The sequence below is a fragment of the Amphimedon queenslandica genome, unplaced genomic scaffold, assembly GCF_000090795.2.
Source record: "Amphimedon queenslandica unplaced genomic scaffold, v1.1 AMPQUscaffold_13206, whole genome shotgun sequence".
NCBI lineage: Eukaryota > Metazoa > Porifera > Demospongiae > Haplosclerida > Niphatidae > Amphimedon > Amphimedon queenslandica.
This window is the reverse complement of record NW_003546558.1, coordinates 53,138-75,353: the sequence shown is the minus strand read 5'-3', so window position 1 is coordinate 75,353 and position 22,216 is coordinate 53,138. Positions and strand designations below refer to the sequence as shown.

Genomic DNA, 22,216 nt, shown 5'->3' with positions numbered 1-22,216 from the left:
AGCAATAAAAAGTAATGACATCATTAGAAACTAATTGTTACTAATAATAGAACGTAATGAACTGGACAAGAGTTACCTCCAGTCGATAATAGATGAGACGTGTGATCAGTTAACCTCCACTCATGAGAGCAGAGAGTGGCCCAGTCATACTGATGTACTGAGAGCATTTGCTGTGTTTGATCAGGAGGGGCATGGTAGTATACCAGTACAACAGTTGAAGAGGTTTCTGTTACAAGCACAGCTGGGGTTTCAAGAAGAAGAGCGTGAGATAAGAGAGAGAATGAGAGATTAATGTCTTCTTGTTTCATGTAGTGGAGAAACTTATCAGAGACACTTGTAAGATTGATAATGATAACCAGATCAGTTATAAAGGTGAGGGAGGGAGACCTCACTTAGCTGGTGGGGAGAGAATTAAATACTGTGTGAATTTTGTCTGTTTTGTTAGATTTTGTTGACAATGTTTGGGCTAAATTTCAAGAGATACCACATTGAATCACAAACTAATAATCATCATCATTATTACTTTATACAATGATGTATTTGTTTTGTTTGTCAATCAGTATCTGTCTCTCTTTAAAACTACATTGAATTCAGTTTTATTGTCATTATTAATTATTCTATATATAGCACTCAGTAATTATTAAAACATTTAAACGATTATAATAGAAAGCAATAATTGTCTGTCATTCATTAGTTTATTTTATTAGTACGACACTTTCTCTCCCAGTCCTGTAACTCCTTCCCTCTCTTCTTAATCTCCTCCTCAGTTAGGAGACCTTTGTCTTTCTTTATCACTAAACTCTTCTTGGTTCCTTGTTCCCCCTTCACGTAAGCGCTCACCTCAAGAACCCCGTTAACGTCAAGAGAGAAGGCCACAGGTATCTCAACCTGTCCCCTTGGTCGGGGCGGTAGTCCTGGTACTATAAACCGACCCAGTAGCCTGTTCTTCTTAGCTGTCTTCTCTTCTCCTTCAAAGACTTCAATGGTGGCCTCAGTCTGATAGTCTTCGTTATTCTTATAGGTCCTTGAGTGAGAGTAAGGTATTGTGGTGTTCCGTTGAATTAAAGTACTCATCTTCCCACTGGCCAGTTCAATACCCAGGCTCATCGGGGCCACGTCCATTAGTGTGATACCAGAAAGACGAGAGTTCTTCTCTTCGATGCTCTGAGATAGATTAGCTCCTTGAATAGCTGCCCCCATAGCTACAGCCTCATCAGGATTGATCCGCTTACTGAGTGGTTTTCCTGGGAATTTGTCTGCCAAAAGTTCTTGTATTTTTGGGATTCGAGTAGACCCACCAATCAGAACAACTTCGTCAATACCAGCAGGGGTCAGGTGGGCGTCGGCTAGGGCACGGTCGACCGGTTGAAGGCAGCGTTTAAACAGATCAGAATTGATTTCATTGAACTGATCTCGTGTTAAAGATGATTCGAAATCTTCTCCGTTCACTAGAGCATCAATCTCAATGGCAGCTTCAGTAGAATGAGAGAGGTCGTGCTTCAATGATCTACAACCATCCCTTAACTTCTTCAGAGCTTTATCATTTCTCCTGATGTCCTCATCATATTGCTCTTTGACTTGAGGCATAAAAAATTGAACCAAATTATTATCAAAATCCTGTCCCCCGAGATGAGTGTCTCCACTGGTACTACGAACCTCAAAAACTTGCCCGTCCACTATCAGAACTGTAACATCAAGAGTCCCTCCCCCCAGGTCGTACACTAGTAAGGTCTGGGCTTTGGTTTCGGTTGATTTTTTCTCAATACCGTAAGCAAGAGCAGCTGAGGTTGGTTCGTTAATGATCCTCTCAACTTTAAGTCCAGCTATACTGGCAGCATCAATGGTGGCCTGGCGCTGGGCGTCGTTAAAGTAGGCGGGGACTGTAATGACAGCTCTTGTCACCGGACAACCAAGATAATCCTCTGCAGTCTGTTTCATGTTGGCGAGTACATAGGCTGAGATTTCCTCCGGACAAAGTACTTGTGTGTGGCCTGAAGGTGCTACGTCAGGTTTCAATTGAATGGCACAGTTCCCTCCTCTATACTCCGTCACTGTGAAGGACCACAGCTTGAGTGACTGTTGTATAGCTTCATCACTCAGCTTCCTACCGATCATTCTCTTGGCATCATAAATGGCTGAGGTTGGATGTCGAGAGCCTTTGCTAAATGCAGCCTCACCTACAAACACCATGTCCTTGGTAAAGCAGACCCAAGAGGGAGTGGTCCTCTTTCCATTTTTATTAGCAATGACGACCGGGTGACCATTCTCCCACACAGAGACGCAGGAGAATGTGGTACCAAGGTCTATACCAATGACATGGGTCGGTGGGTCAGGGGCTGGGGCTGGTAGAGGAGGAGGAGGGGTAGGGAGGAGAGAGGGACCAGGGTCAAAGTGAAGTGAGTCTTTCTCTTCTTCTCTGCTGGAGAATAGGTCCCTCTCTTTTCGGGTCGGATCAAAGGCACCTCCTTCTCTCTGTTCCTCTTCCTCATCGTCAATAGGAGGGAGAGGAGGAGGAGTGAAGTCATGAGAAGAGAACAAGTCAAACGGTGGAGTGTCCGCCATTACTGCTCCTCGGGTGATCTTTAATGAGCCACACCTTCAACTGATACCACCCACGCATAATTAATGGCAACATTATGAATAGGAATTTTCTCCTTTTTTGCTAAAAATTGACCAAAATCCCTTTACTAAGTACTGGGACTTTGGAGCATTTTTAAAGATTTGTAAAATGTTCAAAATCAGCTCAACTTTTCTACACAGCATAAGGACATCAATATGTATCGAAAAATGTAATAAAAATTTGGGGTAATTTCGGAGCCATTTTTTGGAAAAAACCATGGGCTATAGCCTTGGGTATTTTTCAGACTTTTGGGATTTTCTTAAAATGGCCATAACTTGAAAAATTGAAGTCAGAATCAGCTCAAACTGGATGTACTCTGTACAAATTTCATTAGCTACAAAATTCAGTTTCACACTAGTACAAAAACAATAATAATAATATTAATATTAGTAACTATAGAATTGTTGATTTGATTTCAAGACACACAAGCTAGTCTCTGTCCATTGTTCAATACTCATACATTGGTAAGTGTGTGTATTGAACTAATCTCTCTTAGCTTTCACCCTGTACTTAACATCATTTATAAGTTGACTAATATTTGAAAAATACTAGAAAGAGAGAGGGAGAGAATTGATTATAATATGACCAGTCCTTACCATTACTAATAGATAGACTCCTCCCATATATAACAATATACTGATCGCTAACACTAGGTCAAGTACTGCTGGCTTCACGCTACATGATGACATCACATTGCATCACAAATGACATCATATGACATCACGTACCTGTATGAGTGCATGATACTAACTGACTGAGTGTATATGACAAACTCAGGATCACTGGAGGAGTGATGACTCATTATGACACAATATGACATCATCATTACCTTTTATCAGGTTTATGAGTGAAGGTGGACACCTCATGAACATAACTGGAGAGTGTCTATAGGAACAGAATCAACAGATCACATGACAATCACATGATACAGTACCTGCTGTAGACTGAGGAGTAATGGATGGTCCTTATTTAATAAAGATTGCTGGGACCGCCCAGTTTGAGATAAATAATTCAACCATGATTGAAGACTATCAGTATGTACTGACTAAAATATTAATTAATAATAATAATAATAATTAATTAATTAATCTTGATGACTTACCATTTGGCCTGTGAAAATTCCACTGGTGTAGTTGTCCTGATTAAAACTCATTAATTATTCATTATTATTAATTAATTAATTACCATCTCATTAATCTCAGGCAGTATGTGCCTCACCACTGACTCAGCAATCAACTGGACACTAGCACTGAGACCATCAACATCAGTACTGTGTAATTAATTATACTTATTATTAATTGATAGCCCCACCCACCTGGTATGGAACATTGATTTCCTTCTGATGTCCGAGTGATGAGAGAAGTGTGATAGAGTACCAGCTGGGACCTTATGGAGTGAGAACCTCTCATGAGACCAAGCTAAAGCATCATCACCAATCCTAATCTTCTTATGATTCAAAGTGACACTGGAAAGACCTGCCACTAATGACAGGGACTTAGAGAGAGAGGGGGAGATGATAAAATTTAAAAGTTAAATAATTCTCTTTTTACTTCGTTCATTCTGGCCACTAGTTCCTGTCCTTTAGTCCCCTCCTTGGGGGGTCTGGAAACATGTAGAAAAATATCAGACCCCCCAGCGAGGGCATCAAGGCATAGCGTGTAGTCGGCTTCACTTAAAAGATACCCATCTATTCATTAATTGATTAATTAATTGGAGGTGATGAATATTAATTAGAACCTGCATCTTCAAGCATGTCTTCAATAAAATATTTGGTTCCAAAATAATTGAAATTATCAGCTCCAGTCAATACAAATAATAAATTGTACTTGGGTTTATGATGAGGATTGGAATATAAACTGAGAGAGAGAGAGAGAGAGAGGGGGGGAAGAATAGTTAATACAAGAAATGACTTCATTTACTTTGAGAAGAGCCTGGCTAGTTCCAAAATGGCTGCCACACCACTACCACCTGAATCACCACTACTTGCCAGCCCCTGTAATTAATAATTAATTAATAATAACAATAATTAATTAATAACTATGCAAACTGACCGGAGCCAATCCAAACGAGTCGTAATGGGTTGTCATGACAACAGTGGGAAGCTCAGACTCATAACCTTGACCTGACAATTTGCCCTAAAATTAAACAAATTAAATTAATTAATTAATTAATTAATTAATAATATAATTATATAATTACTATTATAGTAGTTATCTCAGGGTTAATAATAGGAACTGGTTCTACTGCATCAGCAATCAGTGAATAACCTTCACCAGTAATGGAGGAGAAGAGAGCTAGAGGGAGAGGGAGAGGAGGAGAGAGGGAGATGACATTATTCTTTTCCCTTGTGTCTCTTACCAGCAGCAGCTGATGAATCCCAGTCAACTGATGACGTCAACTTATCATAAACTTCATTTAAATATTCACTTTCTGTCGTTAGATAAACCGGAATTGATATCTCACGTGACATTAACTCCTTTTCTAACAACATCCACTCCTAAACAACAACAATAAACAACAACAACAATAAACTATGATTACTAACATGTAATGTATTGTTATTATTATCATTATTCCTCCAGTCATTGGGTAGTATTATCAGTACAGCTCCTGCTCCTCTCTCCAGTAATTCATTGAATAAGTCGCTGGTTAGTTCCGTCCATTTAATGAGGACACACTTCCTGTTCAACATGGCAGCCTCTGGTGACCGTGCCTCCATGTTAACGACTGCCGAACGAGAACCTGAGACAAAACCACAAAAATAAAAATAATAATAATAATAATAAAGGTGTGCCGTTAAAATTCATCACAACATCATTACTTAATACAACAATATACCAATACTACTATTAATCAATTAATAATAATAATAATAATAATAATAATAATAATAATAATAATAATAATAATAATAATAGTTATACCAATGTGGCTTCCATGTATATCCAGGTGCTGGATGCGGTATATGGTGAAATCTTGAACTGACTGGACACTAGCAGTGATACAGAGGAGAGGGAGGAGGAGGTAGAGAGGAAGAGAACCTTCCAGACTATCAAATAAAGAGAAGAGCAACATCTCTCCCAGTAATGGTGGCAACACGTGATAATTAATATAACATTTATAACTAGCCACACCTCTGAGCAATAAACAATAATTAATGATAATTCAATTTTATGTGATGTGTGTGACCCTCGGTGTGATCTCATTTAAATTAAATTGTTTCAGGGTTGTCTTAAGTTCTTAACCCATTCAAAAATTTGTCTTTTGTAGTGAAGACATGGAACTGTTTATCCACATGGGGTCCTGAGCTTAGGCTGCAGGTATATATGCAGTATTATTTGTACAGTCTATCGTGGGTTGGACTAGTCTCAACTAGGGTTGGACATGAACTGCAGCCTGTGGTTAACTCTTTTATAAACTGGACATGGTGTAATGTACCAATTGACATAACAGCTGCTTTTTGCTAATTTATGAAATAAATTGATAAAATTAAAAAAGACAATCACAGGAACTAAAACAGCTGCACATAAAAACACACACAACACATCAAACAATCACAATACAGTACAGACACAATCACAATACATTATACAGTGAATGGTAACACCATGAAGATTAGAACAATTGAGAGAGAGAAAGTTACTAGAAAATAATGATAATACGGAAATAACAAAAATATTGTACTACTATTGTCCTACTTGGTGTATTTTGGTCGATAGTAATAATAATAATGATAATAATAATAATAATAATAATAATAATAATAATAATAATAATAATAATAATAATAATAACGATAATGTTAATCAACTCCTTCAAATCCCTCAGTGTTCTCCACTGCTAGTTTGAGGTTCTCTTTCAGTCGGTAGTAACTGGGGTAGGGTGGTAGGTCTATCCGATTGAAACTGACAAAAAACAATAAAATAAAAATTAAATAACAAATAAATAAAATACTTTTATCTTACCAAGTGTGGGCTCTGGGCAAGTCATTCTCAGCTCCAAATTTCTTAATACAAAACTTCCTTGGGCCACTGCTTCCTGTTGGTTAGAGAAAGTTTAATCATTGATAATATTTAAATAAATAATATTAAAGTTAGTATTAATGAGAACCTTGTAACTCAGCAAACCCATTCATTGGTACTTTAGATGTTCCAGTCACAAACTGAAGGAGCCTTGCTCTCATTTCATCATCAAAATTTTCCACAGCCTACCCAACAATAATAAGTAACAATAACCTGAGATACACCAGTACCTTCCAGAACCAGACCACAGGGAGATCAGTAGCTGTATATCCACCGGAATACTCAGTGTTCCTCTTCCAGTCACTGACATCAATCTCAGCTAGTCCTCCTAGCAGATACTGGAGGAGAGAGAGAGAGAGAGAGAGAGAAGGTTAAATAATGTGTGAAGTAATAATAATAATAATGGCTGACCTCTAACTCTCTTTCATCAAACACTTTGAGCATATGAAGTGGAATAACATCAGACAGGCCCTGTAATAATATAAATATTATTATTATTATTATTATTATTATTTACATTCCTAAATGCGTTCATTTGTTCCTTTACTCTTCTTGTAAATCTCCATTCAATCATTAAGCTATATTAATTAATTAATAATCAATAAATTAATAATAATAATAAAGTCTCTCAGGCTCATACTTGATATATTCTTTCTTGTTGCTCTCCGTCACTTCAATGTCCTTGCCACCTGGTTTTAACTCCTCTTCTATCACCTAATCAACAACAAAAACAACAACAACAATAATAATAATTGGGGCGAGCCTGAGCTCGCCCCACTAAGGCGAGAAAGCGTTTGTTTGTTTGTTTGTACGGGCAGACCGTCTAACTATTATTAAAGTTAAATAGCCTAATCTTCATTGAAAGCGGGTGTGATCACAATGATAAAATGGCGGCTATAAGCAAGTCTGAGCTTATTTTGCAGGAAATGGTCAGCTAGATAAGACTAAACTGCTGTCTGAAACTTCTCTAGCAAGAATAAAAGTTGGGAGAGCAGATATACAGTCTTTTCCTTGGTATAAAGGATTCTGCTAAGGTGAATGCAAGTGAAAAAGCTTGTACTGTACTGCTAGCTGCATGTATCATGAGATCTATTCTAGGTGATGTTTCTTCTCTAGGAGCAAGCCTAGGTTAACAAAGCAGATATACAATCCTCAAACATGATTTGTTCAGTGAATGCTTCTAACTATAAGCAAGATACGTGTAACTTTAATTTAAGCAAGATGACTGCAACAAGATACTGAATTTAGACATGTGCAATTGCTTTGCTATAGCTCAGACATGTATATCATACAGCACATAATCTATAGCTTGCTTAGGCTCGCCCCTTTAATGTTTTACATTCGTCTAGTAATAATAATAATAATAAATGAGCTCATACTTCTCCAAATATGGTCTTGTTAACAGAGAAGGTCAGACAGAGTGGTTCAGGATCGTTGTCCATTATATATTGAATGCTGTTCTGGAGTTCAACATCAACTGACTCCATGTCCTTCAAAGTAATGGGACGACCAACTATCATCTTATAGAATGGACGAATGAAGAAAGCTAAATAAAATAAAGAGAGACAATCCATTAAAATTGAGCTGGACAACCTTGCTAATATTTATTATCAATAATGTAAATGTGGTAAAAATACAAAGAAGTAGTAGTTGGTGGCTATGCTTCAATTGAATGCTGATATTCTCTTCCGTTACCATCAATGATGTTCTTGTGGTATATTGCCATTCCACAGACCCGACCAATGAACTTGAAATAGTCCAAATGATATTCATTATATACTCCAGAGTCAGGATTGATCTGTAGTGTATAATCATCACTGGAAAAAGAAATAAAATAATAATAATAATAATAATAATAATAATAATAATAATAATAATAATAATAATAATAATAATAATAATAATAATAATAATATACATGTACATGTAAATGTATTGCATCATATATTATTCAAATTTCAATTATTATTATTGATACCTTGCAGAATATTCAAAAAGTCCGTAATAAGGATTGAACATTTCATGAGATAACAAATGAAACCACTCCCTAATCAATTAATAAATTAATAAATTATTAATTTATTATTAATTAATTAATTGCTACATTACCTTGCTAATCCTCCATAGTCTAGTCCTCTCTCTCCGTCAAACTCCACCCACATTCGTCCCTTGAAGCAGGACAGTTTTGAAGTGGGGACTCTTGATATTACGTTGAAGGAGTCTTCAAGAATGTTGGACCGTTTGACCGGTATGGTGAACTTGTTTGCAAAACTGGGCTCAGGTTGCTACAGGAATGAGAACATGTGAATTAATCATTTCAGGAAATAGTAAGAATTTAATTGAAACACAGAGCAACAATCAATGATATTTTAGATTATGACAATTAAAACATGATCATAACTTGAAAAATTGAAGTCGGAATCAGCTCAAACTTTCTACACAGCATAAGGACATCAATATGTATCAGAAAATGTAATAAAAATTTGGGGTCATTTCGGAACCATTTTTCGAAAAAAAACCATGGACTATAGCCTTGGGTATTTTTCAGATTTTTGACGTTTTTTTAAATGGCCGTAACTTGAATAATTGAAGTCAGAATTTGCTCAAACTTTCTACACAGCATAAGGACATCAAGTTAGACCAGTATATGCACATGATGTGACTCACTCCTCTCTTAAGTTGAGTCATAAAGTTATTGTACTTCTGCTTATAATCACGAGAATATTGCATTTTCTAAAAATAAAAATAATAATAATAATAACAATAATTAATTAATTACATGGACTGGTTTGTTAGCTGCCATTAGTCGTGGGTCTTCCCATTGAGTGGACTTTGTGGCTAGTTAATTAATAGTTATTAATAATAGTTAATTAACCAGCACTGACTGTGATCCACAAAGAACACTTGACCATCAGCTCTAGTCTTCATCTGCCAACCAGGCTAATAACAATATTCATAGATCATAAACCACACCCCTTTAATTAACTTTAATTAACTCACTGGTAATGGACCTAGACCAACTGGACCCAGACCACCTTTCTTTGGATGGTCCTATAATTAATTATAATTAACTAATTAATATTCATTGACTCCGCCTACCCAAGTGGTTTTCTTGTTGGCGTGATCAACGTAATACTTCTGTCCTTCTTTAGTGATTCTCACCTCCCAGCCTGGGGGGAGGTCATCGTCCTGTATTTCTAATTAATGTCACACTTGTCAAACTGGTCTGACCTGAAGGACTGGTTGTGATTTTGCTCCTCTCTCCGCCCGCTGTGGCTTGCGTTCTTGCATCTTGGGGCGGTCCTATGGTAGGTGGGGTCAGTGGGTGTGGTCATTACCATATATATACGTACCCATGAGGTCTTCTTGTTGATGTGGTCAACGTAGAATGTCTTACCATCAGGAGCAATGGCCACTGCCCAACCCTGGGGTAACCCTTCTTGCTATAGAAAGAATTATAACAATAATATTTACTAATATTTATTTATTTATTTATTTAAAGTTACCAGTTTTGCTATTTTCAGTTGTTGTGGTGTTAAAGTTGGTCTGGGAGGTATGACGGGGGCAGGGGGCGTGGCTTGAGGACTTGCTGTAGTCTGACTAACAGAACTCTAAATATAAAAAAGTACATGTACCATCAGATACTGATCATCATTCTTACAGTGTTAGGTGAGGGGTCCGGTGCAGGTTCTAATGTTGGGCCTGAGGGGCCCGGTGAAGGTGACCCCTGTGGTGTTGATTCTCTTGAGCGGTCCAGTGAAGGAGTGAAGGGTTCCGGTGCAGGTGGCAGTGGGGGGGCTGAGGGCTGGACCGTGGTCTCTTCCTCTCTCTCATCCTCACCTGTTTCATCACCTGAAGACACCTCCGTCATCTATAACAACAACAACAATAATAATAATAATAATAATAATAATAATAATAATATTATAATAATCTTACATCAATGCTGTTAAGTCGTGGTAGGTAGCTCCTTCCTGTTGTTGGTTGTTGTTCTGGTCGTCTTATGTTGGGTCGTCTTAAAGAGGTTGTCCTTGTGAGATGATGAAGAAACACTCGACGTCCATTAGAATCCTGACATGATACAGTAATTATTATTATTAATTAAAGTGGTGGGCTGTAGGCCCCACCCCTTACCACTCTCCTCTCCCAGCCGCTGGGTAGCCCCTCCTCCTCATCACTGCTGCTGTCAACATCCTCTCTCTCCACCATCTCAAAACCCAATACTGTGAACAAGTTATTAAATATTGTTTTAATTAATTGATCACCTGATGCAAGGTTTTCATCATTATCGTCCCGAGCAGTGCTACCAGAAGTAGATGTGGTCTCCTCGTTGTCATGACGCTAATAAACAAAGCATAGAATAGATTATAATGAATAGATTCACTCACATGGACGTGTTCAATCCTCATTCTTGGTACCACTCTAACACCAGTCTCCTCAATCAGTGACATTGATTCACTCAGATCAGGTGATAGTACGGAATAATGAATGGTCAAATACCCAGTAGGTATTGCATTAATCTGTCTATTAGTCTTGGTATGGTATTCATTTCTTAGCTTTTCAAGAGTGTTCCTCCAGGCTGGTACTTCGCAAAGTAAATTCAACTGCTGCAACACGTCAGGTGAGTACTTGAGATTAATGGGTAGGTTGGTTAGTCGTGTGGCCTGTTCCTCTATCCAGTTTGAGTAGCCGGGATTCTCCCTCACCACAATAGGGAACTGTACAAATGTGTTGGGGCCGGGCAGAGTCACCGGAGGCCTTGAAGTATCAAAGAATAGAAGAACCCGACCTAAATGATCATCCCTAGTCTGGAGGAGAGAGAGGGAGGGAGGAATATTATGAATGTACAGTACATTTATTTCTTTGTGAACTCACTAGAATATTTTCATCAAAAACATCCAAAATCACAGCAAAGACATCAGCATCAAGTATGAAATAAAGTTTTTCATTCCACTGGGGGGACAATGTCTATAAATAAAATAATATTTAAAAACAGTCCCCATGTTTCCCCATGCAGGTACATGAAAGTACATAGTGATGACATGATGACATAATGTTGATGACATACTAGCATAGTTAATTAATTATCTCACCCTCTTTATTGTATGAGTTGAGAGATGTGTCAGAGTTTGAATTTCAGACCTGCTGTCTATTACAAATCGAACCCGAACATATGGATCACTGGAGGAGAGAGAGAGAGAGGGCGGGAGAGAGAGAGAGGGAGAGAGAGGGAGAGACGGTGATTGTGTTGTTGTATAAACTATACCTCAATCCAAAGACGTCTTGTTTCAGTAGATTCTTAGCACCTCTGATGTCAAGGATAAACAACTGGAGAGAGAGGGAGAGAGAGAGGGGGGAGGGAGAGAGAGAGATGTCAGTAACTTAAGTAGAAGAATAACAGAGGGAAGGAGGTGAAGTAACACTAACACACTTTAAAAACAAACCACATCAAGCTTTAATGGAAGCACTAATGACACTGCTTTAAACAAGAGAAAAGGACCAATTGAAGGGAAAGGGAGAGAGAGAGGACATGCTTAAACATGTACATGTATACATGTACATGTACATGTACTGTACATGTAACTCACCTTCGACTGGTCGTTTATTTGATTGTAGTCGACACTGAGTCCAGAGCCTCTGGACAGCCTCAGGCTGTGATCAAAAGACCTCTTGAGCTGCCTCGTTACCATCGCACCAGAACAGGAAACCCTCCACTATCTGACACAGTGACACTGACTGACCTGTAGTAGTCAGGAGGTGCAACTAATTGCTGGTCTTAGGTTGCGTTTACACGGCAACGAAAACGATGCAATCCGTTCAGTTTTGTGCCTGTTTTATGCTTCTGTTTACACAGAAACGAATGAAAACGTGATAGAAAATCTTGATAGGACTCTATGGAAACGAAAACGGTGTTCAAAGTGTATCGTTTTAAAAACGATACGTTTTGCGTTGCTGTGTAAACGCAGCCTTAGGCTATCAACACAGTGATCAAAGGGTTAAATATTGAGTAGTCAAAGGGTTAAAATTCAATGTTTACATTCCCTTGCTTGACGTGTACCAGGCATGAATGGAACATGTTTTACATGTTTTTTAATTTAGTGGAAGATTAACATCTTGAGCTGCCAAGAATCCTCAGGCTCAGACCAAAGAAAAGAAACAGAAGAACAGCCTAGACCCCAGCACCCCCCCCCCTAGGTAACTGAAGAGAGAGAGAGGGAGTTACTATACCTCTGGGTACATGTACTGATGATGGCACTGTTAGTTAGATAGAGTAGCCTCTTCTAACTAATGGCTACCTAATGTCAGGGTACAAGTGTGTTAATGTTCATCATTATTCATTATTCTTATTGACTAGTTGAAGCACATCATGTCTAAAGATGATGGTGGTGACGCTAGTACTGGTACGTTACAACTCAAAGTGAATGAGTTACGTGAGGCACTGAGTAAAGACATGGCTGGCTGTGACTGTCTCCTCTCCTTGTTCTGGTCTGCTCTGTCCTCCTATCGTCATGACACCGTCCTGAGACCGTACCCTAACCAGTTTATACTCAGTAATGGAGACAAGGATATTGATGGACTGGTGAGTACCGTATAGCTGGAAATATTTGCGGGGAATTAAATTTTGCGAGTTTGCGATTCCATTTAAAGCGCAAAATTTAAATCCGCAAAATAATGAAATTCATGCATGACCACAGTAGATAATGCTACAATAACTGTCAAAACCGCAAATATTTAATCCGCAAACCAGGTTATTTTTAAGGATTCGCAAAATTTTTCTCCGCAAAATTAACCAGCTGTACGGTATATTAATATCAATAAAATTATTTATTCATTGATTCTCGTTACTCATTACTCCGCCCACCATATTTAATTACTACTTGCTCTGCCCACATCAATTAATTTTAAATTTTTTGGCTGTGAACATGTACATGTATTGTGTAACAAATAGATAATTAGATTTTGAAGAAATTCATATTTTTAATGGATCATTTTAATCTACTGTACATGTACATGTACATGTATTTCTCCTCTTCTTTCCAGAGAAGTGTTTTCAAAACCTTACCCGGTCTTAATGAAGTAGTGCAGCAGCTGGACTCACTGGATGATAGAGTCATCACGTTACTCTACGACATTATTTGCACCAAAGGATTTAGACTCTCTTTTAAACCTGGAGACAAGGTGAGAGAGAGAGAGAGGGTAATTTTTGAAGCTGTTTAAGTGGCTGTACTGCTTTGATGTACATGTACATATTGAAGCAGACATTTAATAAGTAATGAAATACTTCCTCCTCCTCCTCCTCTTTTTTCTAGTTTTCTCTAATTGAGTCTCAGACCTCAGTTCCTGCCCATAAAGTTCAGCCATATTGTTTCTTTGAGTTGCAATATTCTTCAGAAAGAGAGGAGAAATGGCAGAGGACAGCCTCAGAATATGGAACCTTCTTAGCCTATCACGGGAGTAGAATGGAGAACTTTCACTCGATCGCTCATAACGGACTCCTCAGTCACATGAACAAGGTACTGTGGAGCCACACCCAAATACCTAACACCACCCACTCATTTAATTACCACTCCTGTGACCTGTGAGGCTGTACATGTACATGTGTATTGATATTTTAATGAAAATGTTCTCGTGTTTTTGTTTGCCAAATCAACCCAACAATACAATCACTGATTGAATGATAAGCCAAGAGAAGACAATAAAATACACTGTATGATAGTAAGTGGAGTCACTTACCAACTTTCATTATGCTGTTTATGCCAGCGATAAAACAATGTATTGTTATTATTATTGTCATTAAATTTTAATTAAAGTTGGTATGTTTAGTGATGGAACTGATCTTGTAAATTATTAGGAAATTTCAGTAGTTGTGTAGCTGTGCCTTGTCATTTTTAGAGAAACTTTTAAAAATTGGTAAAAAATCCAAACTTGATCGGAATCAGCTCAAACTTTATACACAAGATAAGACCATGTATACATATCAGGAAATGTAATAAAATTGAGGAATTTTCTACTTGTCAATTTTGGTGAAATTTCACCAAAATCCCTGTACTATAGTACAGGGACTTTCCCTCAGTATTTGATCAACTTTAAAAATTTCTAATAATCTAATTTTAGTTAGAATAAGCTCAAACTTTATCTACACATCAGAAAAATTAATTAAAATTGCGAAATGCGAATCATCTCCAAACCATTTTTAATTTGGCCATACATGATGTTCCTTGTAGTACAATAGAGACAATAGTAATGTTCAGAGTGAGCCAGCAGTTGTAGATTAATCCACTGATTGACCGGCAGGCCAAGAGAAGACAATGAAGTGGACTAGTAAATAAAGTCACTGACCAACTTTCAATTGTAGTTCATGCCAATAGTTATTGGACTGGCTTCCACTTCCTTTTCATGATATAATATACATTCTTGTCTCCATCAAGTATTGTTCTATTATGCTTACAGTATTCGACCAATGAAATTGCAGTATTCTACGTAGCTACGTTATTTTTAATTATACATCCGTCTCATTAGAAGATAATGTAACTTACTTTAATTGAAATACTGTTGATCATTCTTATACTGTCTTTAACTCTCAGTACATCAAACTTACTGTATAATATCTATCAGGATTTAATTTCATTTTTAATTTCATTTTTTCCAAAGGTCGGTATATTCGGAGAGGGTACGTACCTCTCCACTGATCTCTCAGTCTGTATGAACTTTAGTCCCTCAGCCACCAGCTGGACCAAGAGCTCTCTCCCTCCATTGTGTAGCATGATGGCTGTCTGTGAGGTGGTCTCCCACCCTGATATAAGGTGCGGCAAGGGGTCTTGTAATATTATCTTGCAAGGGGTCTTGTAATATTGTTTTGCAAGGGGTCTTATATTGAGTGCATTGCTGCTAAAATTTGCTACTCACCAAAATCAGAATTTTTGTCTACCATTATATTCAACATTATTCAAATTTGCCCAATTCTTTAAATTCACAAAACTTCTCTGTCTTTCAGGTCTAGGGTACAGCATGGCGGAGAACCTTCCATTAATCAGAAAGTGCCAGAGAGATACTTTGTGGTGACCAATGATGAGATGCTGAGAGTTAAGTACATTCTTGTCTTTGCACAAGAGAGAGGGAGACCAAGGTAAGGGAGGGAGGGAGAGGGAGAGGGAGAGAAGGAGGGAGGGAGGGAGGGAGGGAGGGAGAGAAGGAGGGAGGGAGGGAGAGAAGGAGGGAGGGAGAGAGAGAGAGAGGGAGGGAGATGAGTGTCACTAGTACTTTTGGAACTGGTGGAATTATTTTTGGAAAATTGATGATTGGCTAGTTTTAATTTGCTGGTTGGTTTTATTATCGCTATAGTCTATAGTGGCTGTCAAAATACCAAATTAACCAAATTTTTTCTCTTCAAAATTATTGAGGATATCTCTGTTTTATTTCTATTTTGTGTAGTCCTACCAGACGATGGTTTTCCAACCACAAGTGGGTACTGATGGTCTTTCTCTACCTGTTCCTTCTCCTCTTTCTTGGTCTGTGGAATTCTCGTTATGTCTCAAGACTTTATAACCAATACACAAGAAGATATATAACACTGTAGCTAGAGTACATCTTCATTTATTATCATAGAATGTTTGTGAATTTTATTTATACTGGGTAATTAATAATAATAATAATAATAATAATAATAATAATAATAATAATTTTTGTTTTTTTTTTTTTTTAATGTTTAGGGCTTCTCCCTCTTTCTCTTCGCCCCTCTATATCCCTCCCCTGTTCCTCCCCTGTCCTCTTATAACAATAATAATAATAATAATAATAATAATAATAATAATAATAATAATAATAAATTACAGATAATTAATTGACTAACCCTTTTGCTATAAAAAGGCTCCCCAAAGTGCTGAACTTTGTCCCTGTAGCCATCCTTGTTCTGGAGTGAGAGGAGAAAGAGAAGGAGAAAGAGCAATCATGGCTTTAACGGGAAAGAAAGTGGCTCCAATGGAAACTGATGACCTGATGCAAGAGATAGCTACCATCAAGGCCCACATTGAGCAGGTGAGGGTCCAGAAGAGAGAGAGGCTGAGGACTATGGACTTCTTTTGCTTGGACAATTCCATTCGGGAGAGCACCGTGGGACAACTAAGAAGCCATACCCTCGAGAACAAGCAAGAGATCTACCGCAACGTCAAGAAATGCGGGATCAAGGACATCATTGTTGCATCTTTTGCAACATCTAAGATGCAGACACAACGAGTTGATGATCTCTTTGTCAATTGGCTAAAGGAACAGGGGGAGGATTTCACCTACTTCGTTTCCTTCTCTGAAATCACCAACGGGTATGACAAAAATGGTGGCTATGATACCAAGTCAGTCCCAATTGGTCTCAGGAAGAATAAAGAGTGGGGCCTCATAAACACATTCTTTGAGTTTGATCTCACAGATAAAAACATTCAATGGGGCACAAAATTCACTGTCGATGACATGTGCCAGCTCCTTAAGAAGAGGATAGACGAAGTCCGTGCGTATACTAAAACTGGCAGGATCCTCCTCAACTTCCGTGACTTTCCCCTTGCAATGAGAGATTACCCTGATCGTGTCCTCTACATTGTGAGGTACCTCTCTCGTCTTCCTGAAGGAAGTCGCATGTTTGCCCTGTGCTTTGAAGACCCACTGGGAGAGTACCTCCCTGAAGAGCTGGAGGCATGGACTGCCAGTATGCGTAGGGTCATGGACTCCAACGGGTTTTCTGATGGAAAGATATTGGTCCACATTCATCAGAAGTGGGACCTTCAGACTGCCTCACAGCTGGACTGCCTCAGTGCTGGAGCTGATGGTGTTTGGGCTAGTCTCTGTGAAGAAGGAGCTGCTGTTGGACACGCTTGCTCCTCCGTAACAATGATGAATCTTATTCGTTTGGGTAACCAGAGGATACTCAAGAAATACAACTGCACCCAGTTCAGGAAGGCAGCCATTGCAGTCACAAAGCTAACAACAGGGAAGATGCCTCATCCTAAGCAGGTGGTCTATGGGGAGAGGTCCATTGATTTGGTGTTTGGGTTCCTTGGGGTCGGAGACTTTGATCTTGCAGAGTTTTTTGGGGTAGATGCTCCAAATCGTATCACCACTCTGGCAAGTACTGACATGATCTCTGATCGCCTCGTTAATGTGTTTGGTGATAATTCACAATTCAAAGACAAATACATTCTTGATAAGATGAAGGAGCAGATGCTGGCCGACCTGAGGGGTGGGACCAAGGAAGAGTACCACAGTCCAGCTGGTATTGCTGCACTCTTTGATCGCTCCGGAGGGAAACTGACCCCAGAAATGGCAAAGGTCCTTGAAAAAACGAAATTGAGTGCAGTCCATCATGACAACCTTATTGCTGAGGTTCGTAAAGAATGGGACTCTTGGGACACAAAAGAGCAAGGGGGCAACAGAGGAGATGGACGACTTGAATTTGATTCTTTCTATCACGCATTCATGGCTCCTTACTTTGGCTGCTACAGGTGCGGTATGACAAAGAAAGGTCTCCAGGCTATTGATATGGATAGCGATGGCTTTGTTGACTGGGTTGAGTTCCTAGTCTACATCAAGTGGGCTCTTCGTCAGTATCCTGATACTGAAGACATGGACACACTACTTGAAATTGTCTTCCAAAAGGGAGTTATGCCAGCTATGAGGGATGAGAAGATCATGAGGCAAAGGAGTGGAGTCAAATCCTCCTGCTGAGTCATTCCAGAACATTATTAGATAGTTCCTTTAAACTGTATTATAGGTTTATTAGTTTATAGTATAGAGAGAAACTTAGAGCTAGGCTAGTGTCTAGCAACAATTATTATGATTTTAGATCGTGATTTATTTTCTTTGATAAAAAATTTGCTCCTCAATTTGATGAACATGAAAAATCCAGCTAGCAGCTTGCAGCCAGCTCCACCCGAACTGTTTGCAGGCAGCATCAAAGAAGCTATTTTGATTGGGTAATGCAGTTAAAATTATTATAAGAAATGTGAATGAATGAACAATGGCTGCTGGACCGGTAATGAAAGATGTAGAGCGGCTAATCTCACGGTGCGAGGAGATACTGGGAGACAAACTTAAGATAAGAGGACAGGAATGGCGCATTGTAAAGGTATAGGTCAATAAATAAATAAATAAATGAATAAAATTATTAGTATGTAGAAACATTGACAAGTCGAATAAATGAATTAGAAAATACTAGTAGTTTATCACAGTAAGTTTGTTGTTGTTTATTTGTTGTTGTTATTGTTGTTGTTGTTTATTGTTGTTGTTGTTGTTAGAGTTTGTTTGGATCAGTTAATTAGTTTCAAGGGACGTCTCACAATATTACAAGAAGTAGCGAATGAAATAAAAGACAAACTAGAGAGAAAGAAAAACGAAGAAAGTAATGAAGAGTAACTAGACCACAGACACTTGTACATGAAGCAGAAGCTGCTATTGTAGACAACCTTTGGTTCCTTTGATATAAGAGGCAATGATCCTATTGCAGTATTTCCTTCATTAAGCTAGTCTGTAGGAAGCTTCATAAGGCCATTAGCTACTCGTGATGTTATTACATTATTAAACGAATTAGCAAACTTTTGTACTATAAATGAGCCCACACTATCAACAAGGAATCCTCTCTTTACTATTAATTACTTTATCTGTCTATGTCTGTAGCTTCATCAGCTCCTCACGACTCACATCTGACCTCTTCCTCTACCACTGATGTACCCAATCAACGGATCCTTAACGACACCACCATGAGAGGGAGTGGCCTGCTAAGACGTTCAGCTACCAAGAGCTCTCAAGCCATGAGAGAAGAACTGTTCAGTCGAGTGAGGGAACATAATGAACTGAATCATGTACTTTTGTTTGAACCAAGTCCGGTCAAAATTAGAATTGTTACAAATTTTAGAGTTGCTTCTACTATGCTCTGTGCTATGGTCTGGGGAAATTTTGCTAAAATTGAAAAGGATCCGATACATTTACATGCACTTATGTTGTGTAGAAACTTTAGCTCATTTTGATGAAATTTGAATTTTTACGAACTTTTAAAAAATCAGGCCAAAGTCCCTGTACTATTATTCTTCACTTTTGATACATTTTCTGATGCATATACTGGTAAATGTTCTTAGATTCTGTTTCCTTTACAGCAAGAGTCCTTAAAGTCAAGCAGCACTTCAAAGACACTGAACGAGAGAGAGATGATGCAAGCAATGGCTGACCATGAGAAGCAGCAGGAGAGGATAGCCCAGGATATGATTGAACTGAGCAGATCATTAAAGCAACAGTCACTGGCAGCAAGAGACATCATTAAGAGTGACACAAAAGTAATGAGAGAGATAATGGATGCATTAAAATCAATTATCTTTTTTTATATGAATTTTTTGAAAGGTTCTAAAGAAGACTTCAATTTCAGCTGAAGACAATATAAGTGGAATGACACAGGAAACTGACAGACTGAAAGAAAAGAGCAAGGGTTGCTCCTGCTGGGTATGGATGATGCTGATAATAGTGTTCATTGTCTTCATTCAAATGATAATGTTTATCAGACTCTATCCTAAGAGAAGATAGTTGTTATTAAAAACAAACAAAACACATTAAAATTGATGTCTTTCATCATTAATTTATACAATGTAAATAATGTAATTATGTTCACAAATAAAAAGAAAGAAATATAATTATTATTATTTCATGAAATTAAAGAATTGTTGAGCACAATTTGACACTGTTCAGCAACATGACTGTATAAAAATATAATTGGAGCTCTGGAGGGGGAGAGAGGGAGAGCTTATGTATTTTTTAAGTTTAAGTTCTCACAAACTTTTTTGCTGTCCTCTCTTGAATGGCATCACAAACCTGAGTGATGTACTTCTTCCCAAAAGAAGGAAATCTGTAGGAAACAAACGCATGTAATTTTATTATTATTATTATTATTATTATTATTATTATTATTATTATTATTATTATTATTGTCAGTCTATACTATACCTTTCTGTCAATAGTTTTATAACTGATGTGTGATCACTTTTAGATTGACTGATTGATTTCTAAATAATAAAACAATGTAGAAAATAAAAAAGTTAAATAATTAATTAACATACGTTAATCTCAACTGCAAGCTGGCACAATGCTTCTAGCTCAAAATCAATCTACAAATTAATTAATAATTCAAATAAATGAAGCAGCTGGACTCACTGCTATTATCTCAATCGGTGATTTGGTAGGCAGTTGGGTCAGTAATGGAGACAGTTTTGCTAATATCTATAAACACACAATATGAGAATAACAACAACAGGCTAATATGTAATAACATGTAAACAACAACAACAAACAACAAACTACTGTATATTCTAAACAACAACAGACTGTATATATTTGGACTGGGTCATTGGATGGTGTCCCCCTCTGGCTATCATCACATCAACAAAGAAAAGATTATTCACATACAGTACTAGTACATCCATTGAATAAAAGTTTAATTGAATTTATTTTATTATTATTATTATTTCATGTGTCATGTGTATATTCGTATATTTATTCACATGACTGTCGTATCTTCTTTTAATGTTCCCGGCTACTTTTTGTCTGCCAATTGTAGTAATGGTGACAGCTGGCAGTGAACTAGCGTCTAGAGGAGACGAGAAGTAATTATAAACTATTTATTATATTTAAAGCATCATCACTCCACTACTACCACAGTCTTAAACAGAAGCCCGGACAGGGTCTTAATTATCTTTAACTAGTAAACAATAATGCTTGTACATGTACTGTAGGTGAGGGTTCTCCTACAGCTCATATTACATTAATGAATGTGGCCACCAAAAAGGATTCTAATTAAAATTATAGACAGACTGTTCTTTATGAGGATATGGTTACCTCACCTGTACTGGTGGCAGCAGCTGATGATCTACTGGCCGATACTTGAGGAACTCCTTCAGTGGAATCACTAGAGAAGACACGTAGTTATTATTATTAGTATTTCATTTCATTATTAAAATTACTTTCTCTCAATTGAGTGTTTAGGTATAATGTACTCAATCAGTTCCTGTATGTTACTGACAACCCTCTCTGATATCACCCTCCCTTTATCAGTATCCAGTGACCGCAACTTATACTAGCAGGGAAGAGGGGGAGAGAGGGAGAGGAGGGAGAGATATTAATCATTATAAATGTATTCCCCTACCCACAATACCTGGTTCCTCAATAGCAGTGAGTTGTCTATTATGATGAGGTGTGGTATGTGTCTCCTACAGCAGAAGTCCTGTAGGTCCTCCAGCTCCAGGTGGTGGTAGAGGTGATCCACTAAGAGTCCTTTGAGGTCCCTCAGGTCCTGGACCAGCTTCAGACACTCGTCATGAAGAGGAATATCAGGATTTAATGAACAGACTAGCCCCTGACACTTACTCAAGGAATGAGACAGGAGGCTCTGTTAATTAAGTGTGTGGGTGGAAAGAAAAGAGATCAATAAAATTTAAAGGTACAGCCCACTTTAATTAATTAATTAATAATAATAATAAAAGAATTACCTGTCCAGTGTCCACGTAAGTCTTACAGAGAACCTTCACTAGGACCTCCTCATTAATGGATACCC

At 38.0% G+C, this 22,216-nt stretch overlaps 6 protein-coding genes across 6 annotated transcripts in view; 2 read left to right on the top strand and 4 right to left on the bottom strand.

The window, feature by feature from the left end:
* LOC100638991 (uncharacterized) overlaps positions 1–308 on the bottom strand; it is a gene marked incomplete at its 3' end in the record, with an annotated part of 42,807 nt that extends 42,499 nt beyond the window's left edge. Inside the window, exon 1 of the mRNA XM_020000241.1 lies at positions 77–308. Within this exon, the coding sequence (XP_019855800.1) occupies positions 77–308 (232 nt within the window). The remainder of the gene's footprint in view (positions 1–76) is intronic.
* Positions 309–447: 139 nt separating this feature from the next.
* On the bottom strand, positions 448–2,599 carry LOC100638863 (heat shock 70 kDa protein-like). Its single transcript, XM_003388765.2, has one exon. The coding sequence runs from the start codon at positions 2,560–2,562 to the stop codon at positions 691–693; it is 1,872 nt and encodes a 623-aa protein (XP_003388813.1). The 5' UTR covers positions 2,563–2,599; the 3' UTR covers positions 448–690.
* A 333-nt stretch (positions 2,600–2,932) lies between these two features.
* LOC100638735 (nicalin-1-like) lies at positions 2,933–5,734 on the bottom strand. Its single transcript, XM_020000248.1, has 16 exons — positions 5,545–5,734; positions 5,166–5,362; positions 4,979–5,117; positions 4,820–4,914; positions 4,672–4,755; positions 4,540–4,613; positions 4,358–4,476; positions 4,171–4,307; positions 3,936–4,114; positions 3,806–3,890; positions 3,723–3,758; positions 3,555–3,665; positions 3,450–3,505; positions 3,349–3,402; positions 3,217–3,295; positions 2,933–3,168 (listed from the first exon to the last, which is right to left on the bottom strand). The coding sequence occupies exons 1-16, from the start codon at positions 5,693–5,695 to the stop codon at positions 3,103–3,105; spliced, it is 1,662 nt and encodes a 553-aa protein (XP_019855807.1). The 5' UTR covers positions 5,696–5,734; the 3' UTR covers positions 2,933–3,102.
* Positions 5,735–6,100: 366 nt separating this feature from the next.
* On the bottom strand, positions 6,101–12,612 carry LOC100638606 (E3 ubiquitin-protein ligase NEDD4-like). The gene is made up of 28 exons (XM_020000247.1): positions 12,231–12,612; positions 11,909–11,970; positions 11,736–11,823; positions 11,518–11,610; positions 11,031–11,450; positions 10,908–10,983; positions 10,777–10,865; positions 10,582–10,713; positions 10,304–10,513; positions 10,149–10,253; positions 9,996–10,085; positions 9,874–9,945; positions 9,742–9,831; positions 9,643–9,693; positions 9,528–9,582; positions 9,422–9,480; positions 9,310–9,375; positions 8,752–8,927; positions 8,621–8,689; positions 8,338–8,459; positions 8,022–8,188; positions 7,283–7,356; positions 7,160–7,220; positions 7,054–7,113; positions 6,873–6,980; positions 6,731–6,827; positions 6,586–6,658; positions 6,101–6,525 (listed from the first exon to the last, which is right to left on the bottom strand). Exons 1-28 carry the CDS (start codon positions 12,330–12,332, stop codon positions 6,423–6,425), a joined length of 2,970 nt encoding a protein of 989 aa, XP_019855806.1. The 5' UTR covers positions 12,333–12,612; the 3' UTR covers positions 6,101–6,422.
* A 136-nt stretch (positions 12,613–12,748) lies between these two features.
* On the top strand, positions 12,749–16,279 carry LOC100638479 (mono [ADP-ribose] polymerase PARP16-like). Its single transcript, XM_020000249.1, has 7 exons — positions 12,749–12,837; positions 12,998–13,222; positions 13,684–13,821; positions 13,953–14,156; positions 15,295–15,446; positions 15,638–15,769; positions 16,075–16,279. The coding sequence occupies exons 2-7, from the start codon at positions 13,010–13,012 to the stop codon at positions 16,217–16,219; spliced, it is 984 nt and encodes a 327-aa protein (XP_019855808.1). The 5' UTR covers positions 12,749–12,837; positions 12,998–13,009; the 3' UTR covers positions 16,220–16,279.
* A 2,325-nt stretch (positions 16,280–18,604) lies between these two features.
* On the top strand, positions 18,605–20,292 carry LOC105313845 (vesicle transport protein USE1-like). Its single transcript, XM_011407592.2, has 6 exons — positions 18,605–18,751; positions 18,795–18,853; positions 18,921–19,024; positions 19,300–19,457; positions 19,776–19,952; positions 20,017–20,292. Exons 1-6 carry the CDS (start codon positions 18,644–18,646, stop codon positions 20,194–20,196), a joined length of 786 nt encoding a protein of 261 aa, XP_011405894.1. The 5' UTR covers positions 18,605–18,643; the 3' UTR covers positions 20,197–20,292.
* Positions 20,293–22,216: the final 1,924 nt, after the last annotated feature.